At 52.7% G+C, this 24082-nt stretch overlaps 1 protein-coding gene across 4 annotated transcripts in view; it reads left to right on the top strand.

The window, feature by feature from the left end:
- The first annotated feature begins 20052 nt into the window (after nucleotides 1-20052).
- WIPI1 (WD repeat domain, phosphoinositide interacting 1) overlaps nucleotides 20053-24082 on the top strand; it is a 57870-nt gene continuing 53840 nt past the window's right edge. For 2 of the 4 annotated variants that reach the window (XM_072131775.1, XM_072131776.1), the window contains exons 1-2: nucleotides 20053-20211; nucleotides 23575-23657. In XM_072131775.1, coding sequence (XP_071987876.1) covers nucleotides 20138-20211; nucleotides 23575-23657 — 157 coding nt within the window. In that variant the 5' untranslated portion in view covers nucleotides 20053-20137. Of the gene's footprint in view, nucleotides 20212-22317; nucleotides 22359-22431; nucleotides 22466-23574; nucleotides 23658-24082 lie in introns of those variants that run through there. The other 2 variants (XM_072131778.1, XM_072131777.1) reach the window with 2 other exon arrangements.

The raw sequence follows: 24082 nt of genomic DNA, 5'->3' as shown, positions 1-24082 counted from the left end.
CGGGATATGATACAGTGTGACGGGAGACACCTGACAATCCCGGGATATGATACAGTGTGACGGGAGACACCTGACAATCCCGGGATATGATACAGTGTGACCGGAGACACCTGACAATCCCGGGATATGATACAGTGTGACGGGAGACACCTGACAATCCCGGGATATGATACAGTGTGACGGGAGACACCTGACAATCCCGGGATATGATACAGTGTGACGGGAGACACCTGACAATCCGGGATATAATACAGTGTGACGGGAGACATCTGACAATCCCGGGATATGATACAGTGTGACGGGAGACACCTGACAATCCCGGGATATGATACAGTGTGACCGGAGACACCTGACAATCCCGGGATATGATACAGTGTGACCGGAGACACCTGACAATCCCGGGATATGATACAGTGTGACGGAGACACCTGACAATCCCGGAATATGATACAGTGTGACCGGAGACACCTGACAATCCCGGGATATGATACAGTGTGACCGGAGACACCTGACAATCCCGGGATATGATACAGTGTGACCGGAGACACCTGACAATCCCGGGATATGATACAGTGTGACGGGAGACACCTGACAATCCCGGGATATGATACAGTGTGACGGGAGACACCTGACAATCCCGGGATATGATACAGTGTGACGGGAGACACCTGACAATCCCGGGATATGATACAGTGTGACCGAGACACCTGACAATCCCGGGATATGATACAGTGTGACCGGAGACACCTGACAATCCCGGGATATGATACAGTGTGACGGAGACACCTGACAATCCGGGATATGATACATTGTGACGGGAGACAATCCCGGGATATGATACAGTGTGACAGGGAGACACCTGACACCTCCCGGGATATGATACAATGTGACAGGAGACACCTGACAATCCCGGGATATGATACAGTGTGACCGGAGACACCTGACAATCCCGGGATATGATACAGTGTGACCGGAGACACCTGACAATCCCGGGATATGATACAGTGTGACGGGAGACACCTGACAATCCCGGGATATGATACAGTGTGAGGGGAGACACCTGACAATCCCGGATATGATACAGTGTGACTGGGAGGAGACACCTGACAATCCCGGGATATGATACAGTGTGACGGTAGACACCTGACAATCCCGGGATATGATACAGTGTGACCGGAGACACCTGACAATCCCGGGATATGATAAAGTGTGACGGGAGACACCTGACAATCCCGGGATATGATACAGTGTGAGCGGAGACACCTGACAATCCCGGGATATGATACAGTGTGACGGGAGGCACCTGACAATCCCGGGATATGATAAAGTGTGACGGGAGACACCTGACAATCCCGGGATATGATACAGTGTGACCGGAGACACCTGACAATCCCGGGATATGATACAGTGTGACCGGAGACACCTGACAATCCCGGGATATGATACAGTGTGACCGGAGACACCTGACAATCCCGGGATATGATACAGTGTGACGGGAGACAATCCCGGGATATGATACAGTGTGACGGGAGACACCTGACAATCCCGGGATATGATACAGTGTGACAGGAGACACCTGACAATCCCGGGATATGATACAGTGTGACCGGAGACACCTGACAATCCCGTGATATGATACAGTGTGACCGGAGACACCTGACAATCCCGGGATATGATACAGTGTGACGGGAGACAATCCCGGGATATGATACAGTGTGACGGGAGACACCTGACAATCCCGGGATATGATACAGTGTGACAGGAGACACCTGACAATCCCGGGATATGATACAGTGTGACCGGAGACACCTGACAATCCCGGGATATGATACAGTGTGACCGGAGACACCTGACAATCCCGGGATATGATACAGTGTGACGGGAGACACCTGACAATCCCGGGATATGATACAGTGTGACGGGAGACACCTGACAATCCCGGGATATGATACAGTGTGACGGGAGACACCTGACAATCCCGGGATATGATACAGTGTGACCGGAGACACCTGACAATCCCGGGATATGATACAGTGTGACGGGAGACACCTGACAATCCCGGGATATGATACAGTGTGACAGGAGACACCTGACAATCCCGGGATATGATACAGTGTGACGGGAGACACCTGACAATCCCGGGATATGATACAGTGTGACCGGAGACACCTGACAATCCCGGGATATGATACAGTGTGACGGGAGACACCTGACAATCCCGGGATATGATACAGTGTGACGGGAGACACCTGACAATCCAGGGATATGATACAGTGTGACGGGAGACACCTGACAATCCCGGGATATGATACAGTGTGACGGGAGACACCTGACAATCCCGGGATATGATACCGTGTGACGGGGAGACACCTGACAATCCCGGGATATGATACAGTGTTACCGGAGACACCTGACAATCCCGGGATATGATACAGTGTGACGGGAGACACCTGACAATCCCGGGATATGATACGGTGTGACCGGAGACACCTGACAATCCCGGGATATGATACAGTGTGACGGGAGACACCTGACAATCCCGGGATATGATACAGTGTGACGGGAGACACCTGACAATCCCGGGATATGATACAGTGTGACGGGAGACACCTGACAATCCCGGGATATGATACAGTGTGACGGGAGACACCTGACAATCCCGGGATATGATACAGTGTGACCGGAGACACCTGACAATCCCGGGATATGATACAGTGTGACGGGAGACACCTGACAATCCCGGGATATGATACAGTGTGACAGGAGACACCTGACAATCCCGGGATATGATACAGTGTGAGGGGAGACACCTGACAATCCCGGGATATGATACAGTGTGACGGGAGACACCTGACAATCCCGGGATATGATACAGTGTGACGGGAGACACCTGACAATCCCGGGATATGATACAGTGTGACGGGAGACACCTGACAATCCAGGGATATGATACAGTGTGACGGGAGACACCTGACAATCCCGGGATATGATACAGTGTGACGGGAGACACCTGACAATCCCGGGATATGATACAGTGTGACGGGAGACACCTGACAATCCCGGGATATGATACAGTGTTACCGGAGACACCTGACAATCCCGGGATATGATACAGTGTGACGGGAGACACCTGACAATCCCGGGATATGATACGGTGTGACCGGAGACACCTGACAATCCCGGGATATGATACAGTGTGACGGGAGACATCTGACAATCCCGGGATATGATACAGTGTGACGGGAGACACCTGACAATCCCGGGATATGATACAGTGTGACGGGAGACACCTGACAATCCCGGGATATGAAACAGTGTGACCGGAGACACCTGACAATCCCGGGATATGATACAGTGTGACCGGAGACACCTGACAATCCCGGGATATGATACAGTGTGACGGGAGACACCTGACAATCCCGGGATATGATACAGTGTGAGGGGAGACACCTGACAATCCCGGGATATGATACAGTGTGACCGGAGACACCTGACAATCCCGGGATATGATACAGTGTGACGAGAGACACCTGACAATCCCGGGATATGATACAGTGTGACAGGAGACACCTGACAATCCCGGGATATGATACAGTGTGACGGGAGACACCTGACAATCCCGGGATATGATACAGTGTGACGGGAGACACCTGACAATCCCGGGATATGATACAGTGTGAGGGGAGACACCTGACAATCCCGGGATATGATACAGTGTGAGGGGAGACACCTGACAATCCCGGGATATGATACAGTGTGACCGGAGACACCTGACAATCCCGGGATATGATACAGTGTGACGGGAGACACCTGACAATCCCGGGATATGATACAGTGTGAGGGGAGACACCTGACAATCCCGGGATATGATACAGTGTGAGGGGAGACACCTGACAATCCCGGGATATGATACAGTGTGAGGGAGACACCTGACAATCCCGGGATATGATACAGTGTGACGAGAGACACCTGACAATCCCGGGATATGATACAGTGTGACAGGAGACACCTGACAATCCCGGGATATGATACAGTGTGACCAGAGACACCTGACAATCCCGGGATATGATACAGTGTGACAGGAGACACCTGACAATCCCGGGATATGATACAGTGTGACGGGAGACACCTGACAATCCCGGGATATGATACAGTGTGACGGGAGACACCTGACAATCCCGGGATATGATACAGTGTGACGGGAGACACCTGACAATCCCGGGATATGATACAGTGTGACGGGAGACACCTGACAATCCCGGGATATGATACAGTGTGACGGGAGACACCTGACAATCCCGGGATATGATGCAGTGTGACGGGAGACACCTGACAATCCCGGGATATGATACCGTGTGACGGGAGACACCTGACAATCCCGGGATATGATACAGTGTGAGGGAGACACCTGACAATCCCGGGATATGATACAGTGTGACGGGAGACACCTGACAATCCCGGGATATGATACAGTGTGACCGGAGACACCTGACAATCCCGGGATATGATACAGTGTGACGGCAGACACCTGACAATCCCAGGATATGATACAGGTGGACAGGAGACACCTGACAATCCGGGATATGATACAGTGTGACGGGAGACACCTGACAATCCCGGGATATGATACAGTGTGTGGGAGACACCTGACAATCCCGGGATATGATACAGTGTGACGGAGACACCTGACAATCCCGGGATATGATACAGTGTGACCGGGAGACACCTGACAATCCCGGGATATGATACAGTGTGACGGAGACACCTGACAATCCCGGGATATGATACAGTGTGACGGGAGACACCTGACAATCCCGGGATATGATACAGTGTGACGGGGAGACACCTGACAATCCCGGGATATGATACAGTGTGACCGGGGACACCTGACAATCCCGGGATATGATACAGTGTGACCGGAGACACCTGACAATCCCGGGATATGATACAGTGTGACGGGAGACACCTGACAATCCCGGGATATGATACAGTGTGACGGGAGACACCTGACAATCCCGGGATATGATACAGTGTGAGGGGAGACACCTGACAATCCCGGGATATGATACAGTGTGACGGGAGACACCTGACAATCCCGGGATATGATACAGTGTGACCGGAGACACCTGACAATCCCGGGATATGATACAGTGTGACGGGAGACACCTGACAATCCCTGGGATATGATACAGTGTGACGGGAGACACCTGACAATCCCGGGATATGATACAGTGTGACGGGAGACACCTGACAATCCCGGGATATGATAAAGTGTGACGGGAGACACCTGACAATCCCGGGATATGATACAGTGTGAGCGGGAGACACCTGACAATCCCGGGATATGATACAGTGTGACGGGAGGCACCTGACAATCCCGGGATATGATACAGTGTGACGGGAGGCACCTGACAATCCAGGGATATGATACAGTGTGACCGGAGACACCTGACAATCCCGGGATATGATACAGTGTGACGGGAGACACCTGACAATCCCGGGATATGATACAGTGTGACGGGAGACACCTGACAATCCCGGGATATGATAAAGTGTGACGGGAGGACACCTGACAATCCCGGGATATGATACAGTGTGACCGGAGACACCTGACAATCCCGGGATATGATACAGTGTGACGGGAGACACCTGACAATCCCGGGATATGATACAGTGTGACAGGAGACACCTGACAATCCCGGGATATGATACAGTGTGACGGGAGACACCTGACAATCCCGGGATATGATACAGTGTGACGGGAGACACCTGACAATCCCGGGATATGATACAGTGTGACGGGAGACACCTGACAATCCCGGGATATGATACAGTGTGACGGGAGACACCTGACAATCCCGGGATATGATACAGTGTGACGGGAGACACCTGACAATCCCGGGATATGATACAGTGTGACCGGAGACACCTGACAATCCCGGGATATGATACAGTGTGACGGGAGACACCTGACAATCCCGGGATATGATACAGTGTGACGGGAGACACCTGACAATCCCGGGATATGATACAGTGTGACGGGAGACACCTGACAATCCCGGGATATAATACAGTGTGACGGGAGACATCTGACAATCCCGGGATATGATACAGTGTGACGGGAGACACCTGACAATCCCGGGATATGATACAGTGTGACCGGAGACACCTGACAATCCCGGGATATGATACAGTGTGACCGGAGACACCTGACAATCCCGGGATATGATACAGTGTGACGGGAGACACCTGACAATCCCGGAATATGATACAGTGTGACGGGAGACACCTGACAATCCCGGGATATGATACAGTGTGACGGGAGACACCTGACAATCCCGGGATATGATACAGTGTGACGGGAGACACCTGACAATCCCGGGATATGATACAGTGTGACCGGAGACACCTGACAATCCCGGGATATGATACAGTGTGACCGGAGACACCTGACAATCCCGGGATATGATACAGTGTGACGGGAGACACCTGACAATCCCGGGATATGATACCGTGTGACGGGAGACACCTGACAATCCGGGATATGATACAGTGTGACGGGAGACACCTGACAATCCCGGGATATGATACAGTGTGACGGGAGACCCTGACAATCCCGGGATATGATACAGTGTGACCGGAGACACCTGACAATCCCGGGATATGATACAGTGTGACCGGAGACACCTGACAATCCCGGGATATGATACAGTGTGACGGGAGACACCTGACAATCCCGGGATATGATACAGTGTGACGGGAGACACCTGACAATCCCGGGATATGATACAGTGTGAGGGGAGACACCTGACAATCCCGGGATATGATACAGTGTGACGGGAGACACCTGACAATCCCGGGATATGATACAGTGTGACGGAGACACCTGACAATCCCGGGATATGATACAGTGTGACGGGAGACACCTGACAATCCCGGGATATGATACAGTGTGACCGGAGACACCTGACAATCCCGGGATATGATACAGTGTGACGGGAGACACCTGACAATCCCGGGATATGATACAGTGTGACCGGAGACACCTGACAATCCCGGGATATGATACAGTGTGACGGGAGACACCTGACAATCCCGGGATATGATACAGTGTGACGGGAGACACCTGACAATCCCGGGATATGATACAGTGTGACCGGAGACACCTGACAATCCCGGGATATGATACAGTGTGACCGGAGACACCTGACAATCCCGGGATATGATACAGTGTGACCGGAGACACCTGACAATCCCGGGATATGATACATTTGTGACGGGAGACAATCCCGGGATATGATACAGTGTGACGGGAGACACCTGACAATCCGGGATATGATACAATGTGACAGGAGACACCTGACAATCCCGGGATATGATACAGTGTGACCGGAGACACCTGACAATCCCGGGATATGATACAGTGTGACCGGAGACACCTGACAATCCCGGGATATGATACAGTGTGACGGGAGACACCTGACAATCCCGGGATATGATACAGTGTGAGGGGAGACACCTGACAATCCCGGGATATGATACAGTGTGACGGAGACACCTGACAATCCCGGGATATGATACAGTGTGACGGTAGACACCTGACAATCCCGGGATATGATACAGTGTGACCGGAGACACCTGACAATCCCGGGATATGATAAAGTGTGACGGGAGACACCTGACAATCCCGGGATATGATACAGTGTGAGCGGAGACACCTGACAATCCCGGGATATGATACAGTGTGACGGGAGGCACCTGACAATCCCGGGATATGATAAAGTGTGACGGGAGACACCTGACAATCCCGGGATATGATACAGTGTGACCGGAGACACCTGACAATCCCGGCATATGATACAGTGTGACGGGAGACACCTGACAATCCCGGGATATGATACAGTGTGACGGGAGACACCTGACAATCCCTGGATATGATACAGTGTGACGGAGACACCTGACAATCCCGGGATATGATACAGTGTGACCGGAGACACCTGACAATCCCGGAATATGATACAGTGTGACCGGAGACACCTGACAATCCCGGGATATGATACAGTGTGACCGGAGACACCTGACAATCCCGGGATATGATACAGTGTGAGGGGAGACACCTGACAATCCCGGTATATGATACAGTGTGACCGGAGACACCTGACAATCCCGGGATATGATACAGTGTGACGGGAGACACCTGACAATCCCGGGATATGATACAGTGTGACCGGAGACACCTGACAATCCCGGGATATGATACAGTGTGACGGGAGACACCTGACAATCCCAGGATATGATACAGTGTGACGGGAGACACCTGACAATCCCGGGATATGATACAGTGTGACGGGAGACACCTGACAATCCCGGGATATGATAAAGTGTGACGGGAGACACCTGACAATCCCGGGATATGATACAGTGTGAGCGGAGACACCTGACAATCCCGGGATATGATACAGTGTGACGGGAGGCACCTGACAATCCCGGGATATGATACAGTGTGACGGGAGGCACCTGACAATCCAGGGATATGATACAGTGTGACCGGAGACACCTGACAATCCCGGGATATGATACAGTGTGACGGGAGACACCTGACAATCCCGGGATATGATACAGTGTGACCGGAGACACCTGACAATCCCGGGATATGATAAATTGTGACGGGAGACACCAGACAATCCCGGGATATGATACAGTGTGACCGGAGACACCTGACAATCCGGGATATGATACAGTGTGACGGGAGACACCTGACAATCCCGGGATATGATACAGTGTGACAGGAGACACCTGACAATCCCGGGATATGATACAGTGTGACGGGAGACACCTGACAATCCCGGGATATGATACAGTGTGACGGGAGACACCTGACAATCCCGGGATATGATACAGTGTGACGGGAGACACCTGACAATCCCGGGATATGATACAGTGTGACGGGAGACACCTGACAATCCCGGGATATGATACAGTGTGACGGGAGACACCTGACAATCCCGGGATATGATACAGTGTGACCGGAGACACCTGACAATCCCGGGATATGATACAGTGTGACGGGAGACACCTGACAATCCCGGGATATGATACAGTGTGACGGGAGACACCTGACAATCCCGGGATATGATACAGTGTGACGGGAGACACCTGACAATCCCGGGATATAATACAGTGTGACGGGAGACATCTGACAATCCCGGGATATGATACAGTGTGACGGGAGACACCTGACAATCCCGGGATATGATACAGTGTGACCGGAGACACCTGACAATCCCGGGATATGATACAGTGTGACCGGAGACACCTGACAATCCCGGGATATGATACAGTGTGACCGGAGACACCTGACAATCCCGGGATATGATACAGTGTGACGGGAGACACCTGACAATCCCGGAATATGATACAGTGTGACGGGAGACACCTGACAATCCCGGGATATGATACAGTGTGACGGGAGACACCTGACAATCCCGGGATATGATACAGTGTGACGGGAGACACCTGACAATCCCGGGATATGATACAGTGTGACCGGAGACACCTGACAATCCCGGGATATGATACAGTGTGACCGGAGACACCTGACAATCCCGGGATATGATACAGTGTGACGGGAGACACCTGACAATCCCGGGATATGATACCGTGTGACGGGAGACACCTGACAATCCCGGGATATGATACAGTGTGACGGGAGACACCTGACAATCCCGGGATATGATACAGTGTGACGGGAGACACCTGACAATCCCGGGATATGATACAGTGTGACCGGAGACACCTGACAATCCCGGGATATGATACAGTGTGACGGAGACACCTGACAATCCCGGGATATGATACAGTGTGACGGGAGACACCTGACAATCCCGGGATATGATACAGTGTGACGGGAGACACCTGACAATCCCGGGATATGATACAGTGTGAGGGGAGACACCTGACAATCCCGGGATATGATACAGTGTGACGGGAGACACCTGACAATCCCGGGATATGATACAGTGTGACGGGAGACACCTGACAATCCCGGGATATGATACAGTGTGACGGGAGACACCTGACAATCCCGGGATATGATACAGTGTGACCGGAGACACCTGACAATCCCGGGATATGATACAGTGTGACGGGAGACACCTGACAATCCCGGGATATGATACAGTGTGACCGGAGACACCTGACAATCCCGGGATATGATACAGTGTGACGGGAGACACCTGACAATCCCGGGATATGATACAGTGTGACGGGAGACACCTGACAATCCCGGGATATGATACAGTGTGACCGGAGACACCTGACAATCCCGGGATATGATACAGTGTGACCGGAGACACCTGACAATCCCGGGATATGATACAGTGTGACCGGAGACACCTGACAATCCCGGGATATGATACATTGTGACGGGAGACAATCCCGGGATATGATACAGTGTGACGGGAGACACCTGACAATCCCGGGATATGATACAATGTGACAGGAGACACCTGACAATCCCGGGATATGATACAGTGTGACCGGAGACACCTGACAATCCCGGGATATGATACAGTGTGACCGGAGACACCTGACAATCCCGGGATATGATACAGTGTGACGGGAGACACCTGACAATCCCGGGATATGATACAGTGTGAGGGGAGACACCTGACAATCCCGGGATATGATACAGTGTGACGGGAGACACCTGACAATCCCGGGATATGATACAGTGTGACGGTAGACACCTGACAATCCCGGGATATGATACAGTGTGACCGGAGACACCTGACAATCCCGGGATATGATAAAGTGTGACGGGAGACACCTGACAATCCCGGGATATGATACAGTGTGAGCGGAGACACCTGACAATCCCGGGATATGATACAGTGTGACGGGAGGCACCTGACAATCCCGGGATATGATAAAGTATGACGGGAGACACCTGACAATCCCGGGATATGATACAGTGTGACCGGAGACACCTGACAATCCCGGCATATGATACAGTGTGACGGGAGACACCTGACAATCCCGGGATATGATACAGTGTGACGGGAGACACCTGACAATCCCTGGATATGATACAGTGTGACGGGAGACACCTGACAATCCCGGGATATGATACAGTGTGACCGGAGACACCTGACAATCCCGGGATATGATACAGTGTGACCGGAGACACCTGACAATCCCGGGATATGATACAGTGTGACCGGAGACACCTGACAATCCCGGGATATGATACAGTGTGAGGGGAGACACCTGACAATCCCGGGATATGATACAGTGTGACCGGAGACACCTGACAATCCCGGGATATGATACAGTGTGACGGGAGACACCTGACAATCCCGGGATATGATACAGTGTGACCGGAGACACCTGACAATCCCGGGATATGATACAGTGTGACGGGAGACACCTGACAATCCCGGGATATGATACAGTGTGACAGGAGACACCTGACAATCCCGGGATATGATACAGTGTGACAGGAGACACCTGACAATCCCGGGATATGATACAGTGTGACAGGAGACACCTGACAATCCCGGGATATGATACAGTGTGACGGGAGACACCTGACAATCCCGGGATATGATACAGTGTGACCGGAGACACCTGACAATCCCGGGATATGATACAGTGTGACGGCAGACACCTGACAATCCCGGGATATGATACAGTTTGACGGGAGACACCTGACAATCCCAGGATATGATACAGTGTGACGGGAGACACCTGACAATCCCGGGATATGATACAGTGTGAGGGGAGACACCTGACAATCCCGGGATATGATACAGTTTGACGGGAGACACCTGACAATCCCAGGATATGATACAGTGTGACGGGAGACACCTGACAATCCCGGGATATGATACAGTGTGAGGGGAGACACCTGACAATCCCGGGATATGATACAGTTTGACGGGAGACACCTGACAATCCCAGGATAGGATACAGTGTGACGGGAGACACCTGACAATCCCGGGATATGATACAGTGTGACGGCAGACACCTGACAATCCCGGGATATGATACAGTTTGACGGGAGACACCTGACAATCCCAGGATATGATACAGTGTGACGGGAGACACCTGACAATCCCGGGATATGATACAGTGTGAGGGGAGACACCTGACAATCCCGGGATATGATACAGTGTGACCGGAGACACCTGACAATCCCGGGATATGATACAGTGTGACGAGAGACACCTGACAATCCCGGGATATGATACAGTGTGACAGGAGACACCTGACAATCCCGGGATATGATACAGTGTGACCGGAGACACCTGACAATCCCGGGATATGATACAGTGTGACAGGAGACACCTGACAATCCCGGGATATGATACAGTGTGACGGGAGACACCTGACAATCCCGGGATATGATACAGTGTGACGGGAGACACCTGACAATCCCGGGATATGATACAGTGTGACGGGAGACACCTGACAATCCCGGGATATGATACAGTGTGACAGGAGACACCTGACAATCCCGGGATATGATACAGTGTGACGGGAGACACCTGACAATCCCGGGATATGATACAGTGTGACGGGAGACACCTGACAATCCCGGGATATGATACAGTGTGACCGGAGACACCTGACAATCCCGGGATATGATACAGTGTGACCGGAGACACCTGACAATCCCGGGATATGATACAGTGTGACGGGAGGCACCTGACAATCCCTGGATATGATACAGTGTGACGGGAGACACCTGACAATCCCGGGATATGATACAGTGTGACGGGAGACACCTGACAATCCCGGGATATGATACAGTGTGACGGGAGACACCTGACAATCCCGGGATATGATACAGTGTGACGAGAGGCACCTGACAACCCCGGGATATGATACAGTGTGACGGGAGGCACCTGACAATCCAGGGATATGATACAGTGTGACCGGAGACACCTGACAATCCCGGGATATGATACAGTGTGACGGGAGACACCTGACAATCCCGGGATATGATACAGTGTGACGGGAGACACCTGACAATCCCGGGATATGATACAGTGTGACAGGAGACACCTGACAATCCCGGGATATGATACAGTGTGACGGGAGACACCTGACAATCCCGGGATATGATACAGTGTGACGGGAGACACCTGACAATCCCGGGATATGATACAGTGTGACGGGAGACACCTGACAATCCCGGGATATGATACAGTGTGACGGGAGACACCTGACAATCCCGGGATATGATACAGTGTGACCGGAGACACCTGACAATCCCGGGATATGATACAGTGTGACCAGAGACACCTGACAATCCCGGGATATGATACAGTGTGACCGGAGACACCTGACAATCCCGGGATATGATACAGTGTGACGGGAGACAATCCCGGGATATGATACAGTGTGACGGGAGACACCTGACAATCCCGGGATATGATACAGTGTGACAGGAGACACCTGACAATCCCGGGATATGATACAGTGTGACCGGAGACACCTGACAATCCCGTGATATGATACAGTGTGACCGGAGACACCTGACAATCCCGGGATATGATACAGTGTGACGGGAGACAATCCCGGGATATGATACAGTGTGACGGGAGACACCTGACAATCCCGGGATATGATACAGTGTGACAGGAGACACCTGACAATCCCGGGATATGATACAGTGTGACCGGAGACACCTGACAATCCCGGGATATGATACAGTGTGACCGGAGACACCTGACAATCCCGGGATATGATACAGTGTGACGGGAGACACCTGACAATCCCGGGATATGATACAGTGTGACGGGAGACACCTGACAATCCCGGGATATGATACAGTGTGACGGGAGACACCTGACAATCCCGGGATATGATACAGTGTGACCGGAGACACCTGACAATCCCGGGATATGATACAGTGTGACGGGAGACACCTGACAATCCCGGGATATGATACAGTGTGACAGGAGACACCTGACAATCCCGGGATATGATACAGTGTGACGGGAGACACCTGACAATCCCGGGATATGATACAGTGTGACCGGAGACACCTGACAATCCCGGGATATGATACAGTGTGACGGGAGACACCTGACAATCCCGGGATATGATACAGTGTGACGGGAGACACCTGACAATCCAGGGATATGATACAGTGTGACGGGAGACACCTGACAATCCCGGGATATGATACAGTGTGACGGGAGACACCTGACAATCCCGGGATATGATACCGTGTGACGGGAGACACCTGACAATCCCGGGATATGATACAGTGTTACCGGAGACACCTGACAATCCCGGGATATGATACAGTGTGACGGGAGACACCTGACAATCCCGGGATATGATACGGTGTGACCGGAGACACCTGACAATCCCGGGATATGATACAGTGTGACGGGAGACACCTGACAATCCCGGGATATGATACAGTGTGACGGGAGACACCTGACAATCCCGGGATATGATACAGTGTGACGGGAGACACCTGACAATCCCGGGATATGATACAGTGTGACGGGAGACACCTGACAATCCCGGGATATGATACAGTGTGACCGGAGACACCTGACAATCCCGGGATATGATACAGTGTGACGGGAGACACCTGACAATCCCGGGATATGATACAGTGTGACAGGAGACACCTGACAATCCCGGGATATGATACAGTGTGAGGGGAGACACCTGACAATCCCGGGATATGATACAGTGTGACGGGAGACACCTGACAATCCCGGGATATGATACAGTGTGACGGGAGACACCTGACAATCCCGGGATATGATACAGTGTGACGGGAGACACCTGACAATCCAGGGATATGATACAGTGTGACGGGAGACACCTGACAATCCCGGGATATGATACAGTGTGACGGGAGACACCTGACAATCCCGGGATATGATACAGTGTGACGGGAGACACCTGACAATCCCGGGATATGATACAGTGTTACCGGAGACACCTGACAATCCCGGGATATGATACAGTGTGACGGGAGACACCTGACAATCCCGGGATATGATACGGTGTGACCGGAGACACCTGACAATCCCGGGATATGATACAGTGTGACGGGAGACATCTGACAATCCCGGGATATGATACAGTGTGACGGGAGACACCTGACAATCCCGGGATATGATACAGTGTGACGGGAGACACCTGACAATCCCGGGATATGATACAGTGTGACCGGAGACACCTGACAATCCCGGGATATGATACAGTGTGACCGGAGACACCTGACAATCCCGGGCTATGATACAGTGTGACGGGAGACATCTGACAATCCCGGGATATGATACAGTGTGACGGGAGACACCTGACAATCCCGGGATATGATACAGTGTGAGGGGAGACACCTGACAATCCCGGGATATGATACAGTGTGACGGGAGACACCTGACAATCCCGGGATATGATACAGTGTGACGGGAGACACCTGACAATCCCGGGATATAATACAGTGTGACGGGAGACACCTGACAATCCCGGGATATGATACAGTGTGACCGGAGACACCTGACAATCCCGGGATATGATACAGTGTGACGGGAGACACCTGACAATCCCGGGATATGATACAGTGTGACGGGAGACACCTGACAATCCCGGGATATGATACAGTGTGACCGGAGACACCTGACAATCCCGGTATATGATACAGTGTGACGGGAGACACCTGACAATCCCGGGATATGATACAGTGTGACCGGAGACACCTGACAATCCCGGGATATGATACAGTGTGACCGGAGACACCTGACAATCCCGGGATATGATACAGTGTGACCGGAGACACCTGACAATCCCGGGATATGATACAGTGTGACGGGAGACACCTGACAATCCCGGGATATGATACAGTGTGACCGGAGACACCTGACAATCCCGGGATATGATACAGTGTGACGGGAGACACCTGACAATCCCGGGATATGATACAGTGTGACCGGAGACACCTGACAATCCCGGGATATGATACAGTGTGACGGCAGACACCTGACAATCCCGGGATATGATACAGTGTGACGGGAGACAACTGACAATCCAGGGATATGATACAGTGTGACCGGAGACACCTGACAATCCCGGTATATGATACAGTGTGACCGGAGACACCTGACAATCCCGGGATATGATACAGTGTGACCGGAGACACCTGACAATCCCGGGATATGATACAGTGTGACCGGAGACACCTGACAATCCCGGGATATGATACAGTGTGACGGGAGACACCTGACAATCCCGGGATATGATACAGTGTGAGGGGAGACACCTGACAATCCCGGGATATGATACAGTGTGACCGGAGACACCTGACAATCCCGGGATATGATACAGTGTGACGAGAGACACCTGACAATCCCGGGATATGATACAGTGTGACAGGAGACACCTGACAATCCCGGGATATGATACAGTGTGACCGGAGACACCTGACAATCCCGGGATATGATACAGTGTGACGGGAGACACCTGACAATCCCGGGATATGATACAGTGTGACGGGAGACACCTGACAATCCCGGGATATGATACAGTGTGACGGGAGACACCTGACAATCCCGGGATATGATACAGTGTGAGGGGAGACACCTGACAATCCCGGGATATGATACAGTGTGAGGGGAGACACCTGACAATCCCGGGATATGATACAGTGTGACCGGAGACACCTGACAATCCCGGGATATGATACAGTGTGACGGGAGACACCTGACAATCCCGGGATATGATACAGTGTGAGGGGAGACACCTGACAATCCCGGGATATGATACAGTGTGAGGGGAGACACCTGACAATCCCGGGATATGATACAGTGTGAGGGGAGACACCTGACAATCCCGGGATATGATACAGTGTGACGAGAGACACCTGACAATCCCGGGATATGATACAGTGTGACAGGAGACACCTGACAATCCCGGGATATGATACAGTGTGACCGGAGACACCTGACAATCCCGGGATATGATACAGTGTGACAGGAGACACCTGACAATCCCGGGATATGATACAGTGTGACGGGAGACACCTGACAATCCCGGGATATGATACAGTGTGACGGGAGACACCTGACAATCCCGGGATATGATACAGTGTGACGGGAGACACCTGACAATCCCGGGATATGATACAGTGTGACGGGAGACACCTGACAATCCCGGGATATGATACAGTGTGACGGGAGACACCTGACAATCCCGGGATATGATGCAGTGTGACGGGAGACACCTGACAATCCCGGGATATGATACAGTGTGACAGGAGACACCTGACAATCCCGGGATATGATACAGTGTGAGGGGAGACACCTGACAATCCCGGGATATGATACAGTGTGAGGGGAGACACCTGACAATCCCCGGATATGATACCGTGTGACGGGAGACACCTGACAATCCCGGGATATGATACAGTGTGAGGGGAGACACCTGACAATCCCGGGATATGATACAGTGTGACGGGAGACACCTGACAATCCCGGGATATGATACAGTGTGACCGGAGACACCTGACAATCCCAGGATATGATACAGTGTGACGGGAGACACCTGACAATCCAGGGATATGATACAGTGTGACGGGAGACACCTGACAATCCCGGGATATGATACAGTGTGACGGCAGACACCTGACAATCCCAGGATATGATACAGTGTGACGGGAGACACCTGACAATCCAGGGATATGATACAGTGTGACCGGAGACACCTGACAATCCCGGGATATGATACAGTGTGACGGGAGACACCTGACAATCCCGGGATATGATACAGTGTGACCGGAGACACCTGACAATCCCGGGTTATGATACAGTGTGACCGGAGACACCTGACAATCCCGGGATATGATACAGTGTGACGGGAGACACCTGACAATCCCGGGATATGATACAGTGTGACCGGAGACACCTGACAATCCCGGGATATGATACAGTGTGACGGGAGACACCTGACAATCCCGGGATATGATACAGTGTGACCGGAGACACCTGACAATCCCGGGATATGATACAGTGTGACCGGAGACACCTGACAATCCCGGGATATGATACAGTGTGACCGGAGACACCTGACAATCCCGGGATATGATACAGTGTGACAGGAGACACCTGACAATCCCGGGATATGATACAGTGTGACAGGAGACACCTGACAATCCCGGGATATGATACAGTGTGACCGGAGACACCTGACAATCCTGGGATATGATACAGTGTGACCGGAGACACCTGACAATCCCGGGATATGATACAGTGTGAGGGGAGACACCTGACAATCCCGGGATATGATACAGTGTGACCGGAGACACCTGACAATCCCGGGATATGATACAGTGTGACGGGAGACACCTGACAATCCCGGGATATGATACAGTGTGACAGGAGACACCTGACAATCCCGGGATATGATACAGTGTGACGGGAGACACCTGACAATCCCGGGATATGATACAGTGTGACCGGAGACACCTGACAATCCCTGGATATGATACAGTGTGACGGGAGACACCTGACAATCCCGGGATATGATACAGTGTGACTGGAGACACCTGACAATCCCGGGATATGATACAGTGTGACCGGAGACACCTGACAATCCCGGGATATGATATAGTGTGACGGGAGACACCTGACAATCCCGGGATATGATACAGTGTGACCGGAGACACCTGACAATCCCGGGATATGATACAGTGTGACCGGAGACACCTGACAATCCCGGGATATGATACAGTGTGACAGGAGACACCTGACAATCCCGGGATATGATACAGTGTGACAGGAGACACCTGACAATCCCGGGATATGATACAGTGTGACCGGAGACACCTGACAATCCCGGGATATGATACAGTGTGACGGGAGACACCTGACAATCCCGGGATATGATACAGTGTGACGGGAGACACCTGACAATCCCGGGATATGATACAGTGTGACGGGAGACACCTGACAATCCCGGGATATGATACAGTGTGACTGGAGACACCTGACAATCCCGGGATATGATACAGTGTGACGGGAGACACCTGACAATCCCGGGATATGATACAGTGTGACGGGAGACACCTGACAATCCCGGGATATGATACAGTGTGACAGGAGACACCTGACAATCCCGGGATATGATACAGTGTGACCGGAGACACCTGACAATCCCGGGATATGATACAGTGTGACAGGAGACACCTGACAATCCCGGGATATGATACAGTGTGACCGGAGACACCTGACAATCCCGGGATATGATACAGTGTGACGGGAGACACCTGACAATCCCGGGATATGATACAGTGTGACAGGAGACAATCCCGGGATATGATACAGTGTGAGGGGAGACACCTGACAATCCCGGGATATGATACAGTGTGACAGGAGACACCTGACAATCCCGGGATATGATACAGTGTGACGGGAGACACCTGACAATCCCGGGATATGATACAGTGTGACAGGAGACACCTGACAATCCCGGGATATGATACAGTGTGACCGGAGACACCTGACAATCCCGGGATATGATACAGTGTGACGGGAGACACCTGACAATCCCGGGATATGATACAGTGTGACGGGAGACACCTGACAATCCCGGGATATGATACAGTGTGACCGGAGACACCTGACAATCCAGGGATATGATACAGTGTGACCGGAGACACCTGACAATCCCGGGATATGATACAGTGTGACCGGAGACACCTGACAATCCCGGGATATGATACAGTGTGACCGGAGACACCTGACAATCCCGGGATATGATACAGTGTGACAGGAGACACCTGACAATCCCGTCACTACTGTATTCCACAACCAGGAGGTCTGCAGGCCACGTCACCGGTTCTCACTCAACCAATTAGGAGCGTCCGGCACGTCACATCCTGCCTGTGCAATAGGGCGAAAAGCAAAGGGGCGGGACACACATGACGGCTGAGATCATGCAGTCTTCGCGCTGATTGGTCGGCAGATAATCGCTTGGCCCTATCCCGAGTGAGCAATACTTGTACCCAATCAGCATGGAGGAGGGCGGGGACGCGCTGTCAGCTGTTTTTTGTTTACTGCGGATGTGGAGGGACCCGGGGACCGAGAGGAGCTCAGGCTGGAGCTGAGACATGGAGCCCGGAGGAGGAGCGGCAGCGCCGGGGGAAGGGGACATCTGCTGCCTGTCATACAACCAGGACTGCACGTAATATACCAGCCGGGCCGCACCATCATCACACACAGGGGGGACTGTACCATCATCATACAGGGGGGGAGACATCTGCTGCCTGTCATACAACCAGGACTGCACGTAATATACCAGCCGGGCCGCACCATCATCACACACAGGGGGGACTGTACCATCATCATACAGAGGGGGAGACATCTGCTGCCTGTCATACAACCAGGACTGCACGTAATATACCAGCCGGGCCGCACCATCATCACACACAGGGGGGACTGTACCATCATCATACAGGGGGGGACATCTGCTGCCTGTCATACAACCAGGACTGCACGTAATATACCAGCCGGGCCGCACCATCATTACACACAGGGGGGACTGTACCATCATCATACACAGGGGGGGGGACATCTGCTGCCTGTCATACAACCAGGACTGCACGTAATATACCAGCCGGGCCGCACCATCATCACACACAGGGGGGACTGTACCATCATCATACATGGGGGGAGACATCTGCTGCCTGTCATACAACCAGGACTGCACGTAATATACCAGCCGGGCCGCACCATCATCACACACAGGGGGGACTGTACCATCATCATACAGGGGGGGAGACATCTGCTGCCTGTCATACAACCAGGACTGCACATAATATACCAGCCGGGCCGCACCATCATCACACACAGGGGGGACTGTACCATCATCATACAGGGGGGGGGACATCTGCTGCCTGTCATACAACCAGGACTGCACGTAATATACCAGCCGGGCCGCACCATCATCACACACAGGGGGGACTGTACCATCATCATACAGGGGGGGAGACATCTGCTGCCTGTCATACAACCAGGACTGCACGTAATATACCAGCCGGGCCGCACCATCATCACACACAGGGGGGACTGTACCATCATCATACAGAGGGGGAGACATCTGCTGCCTGTCATACAACCAGGACTGCACGTAATATACCAGCCGGGCCGCACCATCATCACACACGGGGGGGACTGTACCATCATCATACAGGGGGGGGACATCTGCTGCCTGTCATACAACCAGGACTGCACGTAATATACCAGCCGGGCCGCACCATCATCACACACAGGGGGGACTGTACCATCATCATACAGAGGGGGAGACATCTGCTGCCTGTCATACAACCAGGACTGCACATAATATACCAGCCGGGCCGCACCATCATCACACACAGGGGGGACTGTACCATCATCATACAGGGGGGGACATCTGCTGCCTGTCATACAACCAGGACTGCACGTAATATACCAGCCGGGCCGCACCATCATCACACACAGGGGGGACTGTACCATCATCATACAGGGGGGGACATCTGCTGCCTGTCATACAACCAGGACTGCACGTAATATACCAGCCGGGCCGCACCATCATCACACACAGGGGGGACTGTACCATCATCATACACAGGGGGAGGGACATCTGCTGCCTGTCATACAACCAGGACTGCACGTAATATACCAGCCGGGCCGCACCATCATCACACACAGGGGGGACTGTACCATCATCATACACAGGGGGGGGACATCTGCTGCCTGTCATACAACCAGGACTGCACGTAATATACCAGCCGGGCCGCACCATCATCACACACAGGGGGGACTGTACCATCATCATACAGGGGGGGGACATCTGCTGCCTGTCATACAACCAGGACTGCACGTAATATACCAGCCGGGCCGCACCATCATCACACACAGGGGGGACTGTACCATCATCATACAGGGGGGGAGACATCTGCTGCCTGTCATACAACCAGGACTGCACGTAATATACCAGCCGGGCCGCACCATCATCACGCAAAGGGGGGGACATCTGCTGCCTGTCATACAACCAGGACTGCACGTAATATACCAGCCGGGCCGCACCATCATCACACACAGGGGGGGCTGTACCATCATCATACAGGGGGGGGACTGTACCATCATCATACAGGGGGGGGACATCTGCTGCCTGTCATACAACCAGGACTGCACGTAATATACCAGCCGGGCCGCACCATCATCACACAAAGGGGGGGACATCTGCTGCCTGTCATACAACCAGGACTGCACGTAATATACCAGCCGGGCCGCACCATCATCACACAAAGGGGGGGACATCTGCTGCCTGTCATACAACCAGGACTGCACGTAATATACTACAGGGACCATACCATCATCACACAAAGGGGGGACCGTACCATCATTATACAGAGGGGACGGGACATCTGCTGCCTGTCATACAACCAGGACTGCACCTAATATACCAGCCGGGCTGCACCATCATCACACACAGGGGGGGGGACTGTACCATCATCGTACACAAGGGGGGCTGTACCATCATCATACACAAGGGGAGGGCTGTACCATTATCATACACAAGGGGGGGTGTACCATCATCATACACAAGGGGGGGGCTGTACCATCATCATACACAAGGGGGGGGGGCTGTACCATCATCATACACAAGGGGGGGCTGTACCATCATCATACACAAGGGGGGGCTGTACCATCATCATACACAAGGGGGGGGCTGTACCATCATCATACACAGGAGGGGGGACTGTACCATCATCATACACAGGAGGGGGGCTGTACCATCATCATACACAGGAGGGGGGGCTGTACCATCATCATACACAGGAGGGGGGGCTGTACCATCATCATACACAGGAGGGGGGGCTGTACCATCATCATACACAGGAGGGGGGGCTGTACCATCATCATACAGGGGGGACGGGGACATCTGCTGCCTGTCATACAACCAATGAAAGTAATATACCAGCCGGGCAGCACCATCATCATACACAGGGGGGGGACTGTACCATTATCATACACAGGAGGGGACTGTACCATCATCATACACAGGGGGGGGACTGTACCATCATCATACAGAGGGGGGGGACTCTACCATCATCATACAGAGGGGGGGGACTCTACCATCATCATACAGAGGGGGGGGACTCTACCATCATCATACAGAGGGGGGGGGACTTTACCATCATCATACAGGGGGGGGGACTCTACCATCATCATACAGAGGGGGGGGGACTCTACCATCATCATACAGAGGGGGGGGGGACTCTACCATCATCATACAGAGGGGGGGGGACTTTACCATCATCATACAGAGGGGGGGGACTCTACCATCATCATACAGAGGGGGGGGCTCTACCATCATCATACTGAGGTGGGGGGGGGGGGTTTGGCATGTGCCATCCTCATAAAGAGGCATACTGTATCATTATTATACGGGGGGCGGCACCATCTGCACATGTGGCGGGGGGGGGGGGGTAACAGGACCATTGTACAGTGGTCTTCAGGTTGCACATTACATCTCTGTGTCTTGCCCCCTCCGTGTTGGCAGGTCCCTGGCGATCGGGATGAGGACGGGTTACAAGCTCTTCTCTCTCTCCTCGGTGGAGCAGCTTGACCTCGTCCATGAAAGCTGTAAGTATCTCGGGGACCGTCTTACCCGTCCGTCTTTCAGTCGTCAAAGAGTGTCCCTGAGGGGTCTCCCTGTATACACTGTGCTGCCCCCTATCTGCAGACCCTCCTGCCCTGTGTAGAGGGGTCTCCCTGTATACACTGTGCTGCCCCCTATCTGCAGACCCTCCTTCCCTGTGTAGAGGGGTCTCCCTGTATACACTGTGCTGCCCCCTATCTGCAGACTCTCCTTCCCTGTGTAGAGGGGTCTCCCTGTATACACTGTGCTGCCCCCTATCTGCAGACCCTCCTTCCCTGTGTAGAGGGGTCTCCCTGTATACACTGTGCTGCCCCCTATCTGCAGACTCTCCTTCCCTGTGCAGAGGGGTCTCCCTGTATACACTGTGCTGCCCCCTATCTGCAGACCCTCCTTCCCTGTGTAGAGGGGT

Source organism: Engystomops pustulosus, unplaced genomic scaffold (genome assembly GCF_040894005.1).
Source record: "Engystomops pustulosus unplaced genomic scaffold, aEngPut4.maternal MAT_SCAFFOLD_141, whole genome shotgun sequence".
NCBI classification, from domain to species: domain Eukaryota; kingdom Metazoa; phylum Chordata; class Amphibia; order Anura; family Leptodactylidae; genus Engystomops; species Engystomops pustulosus.
The sequence above is the reverse complement of the archived record's forward strand: the minus strand, read 5'-3'. Positions and strand labels throughout refer to the sequence as shown.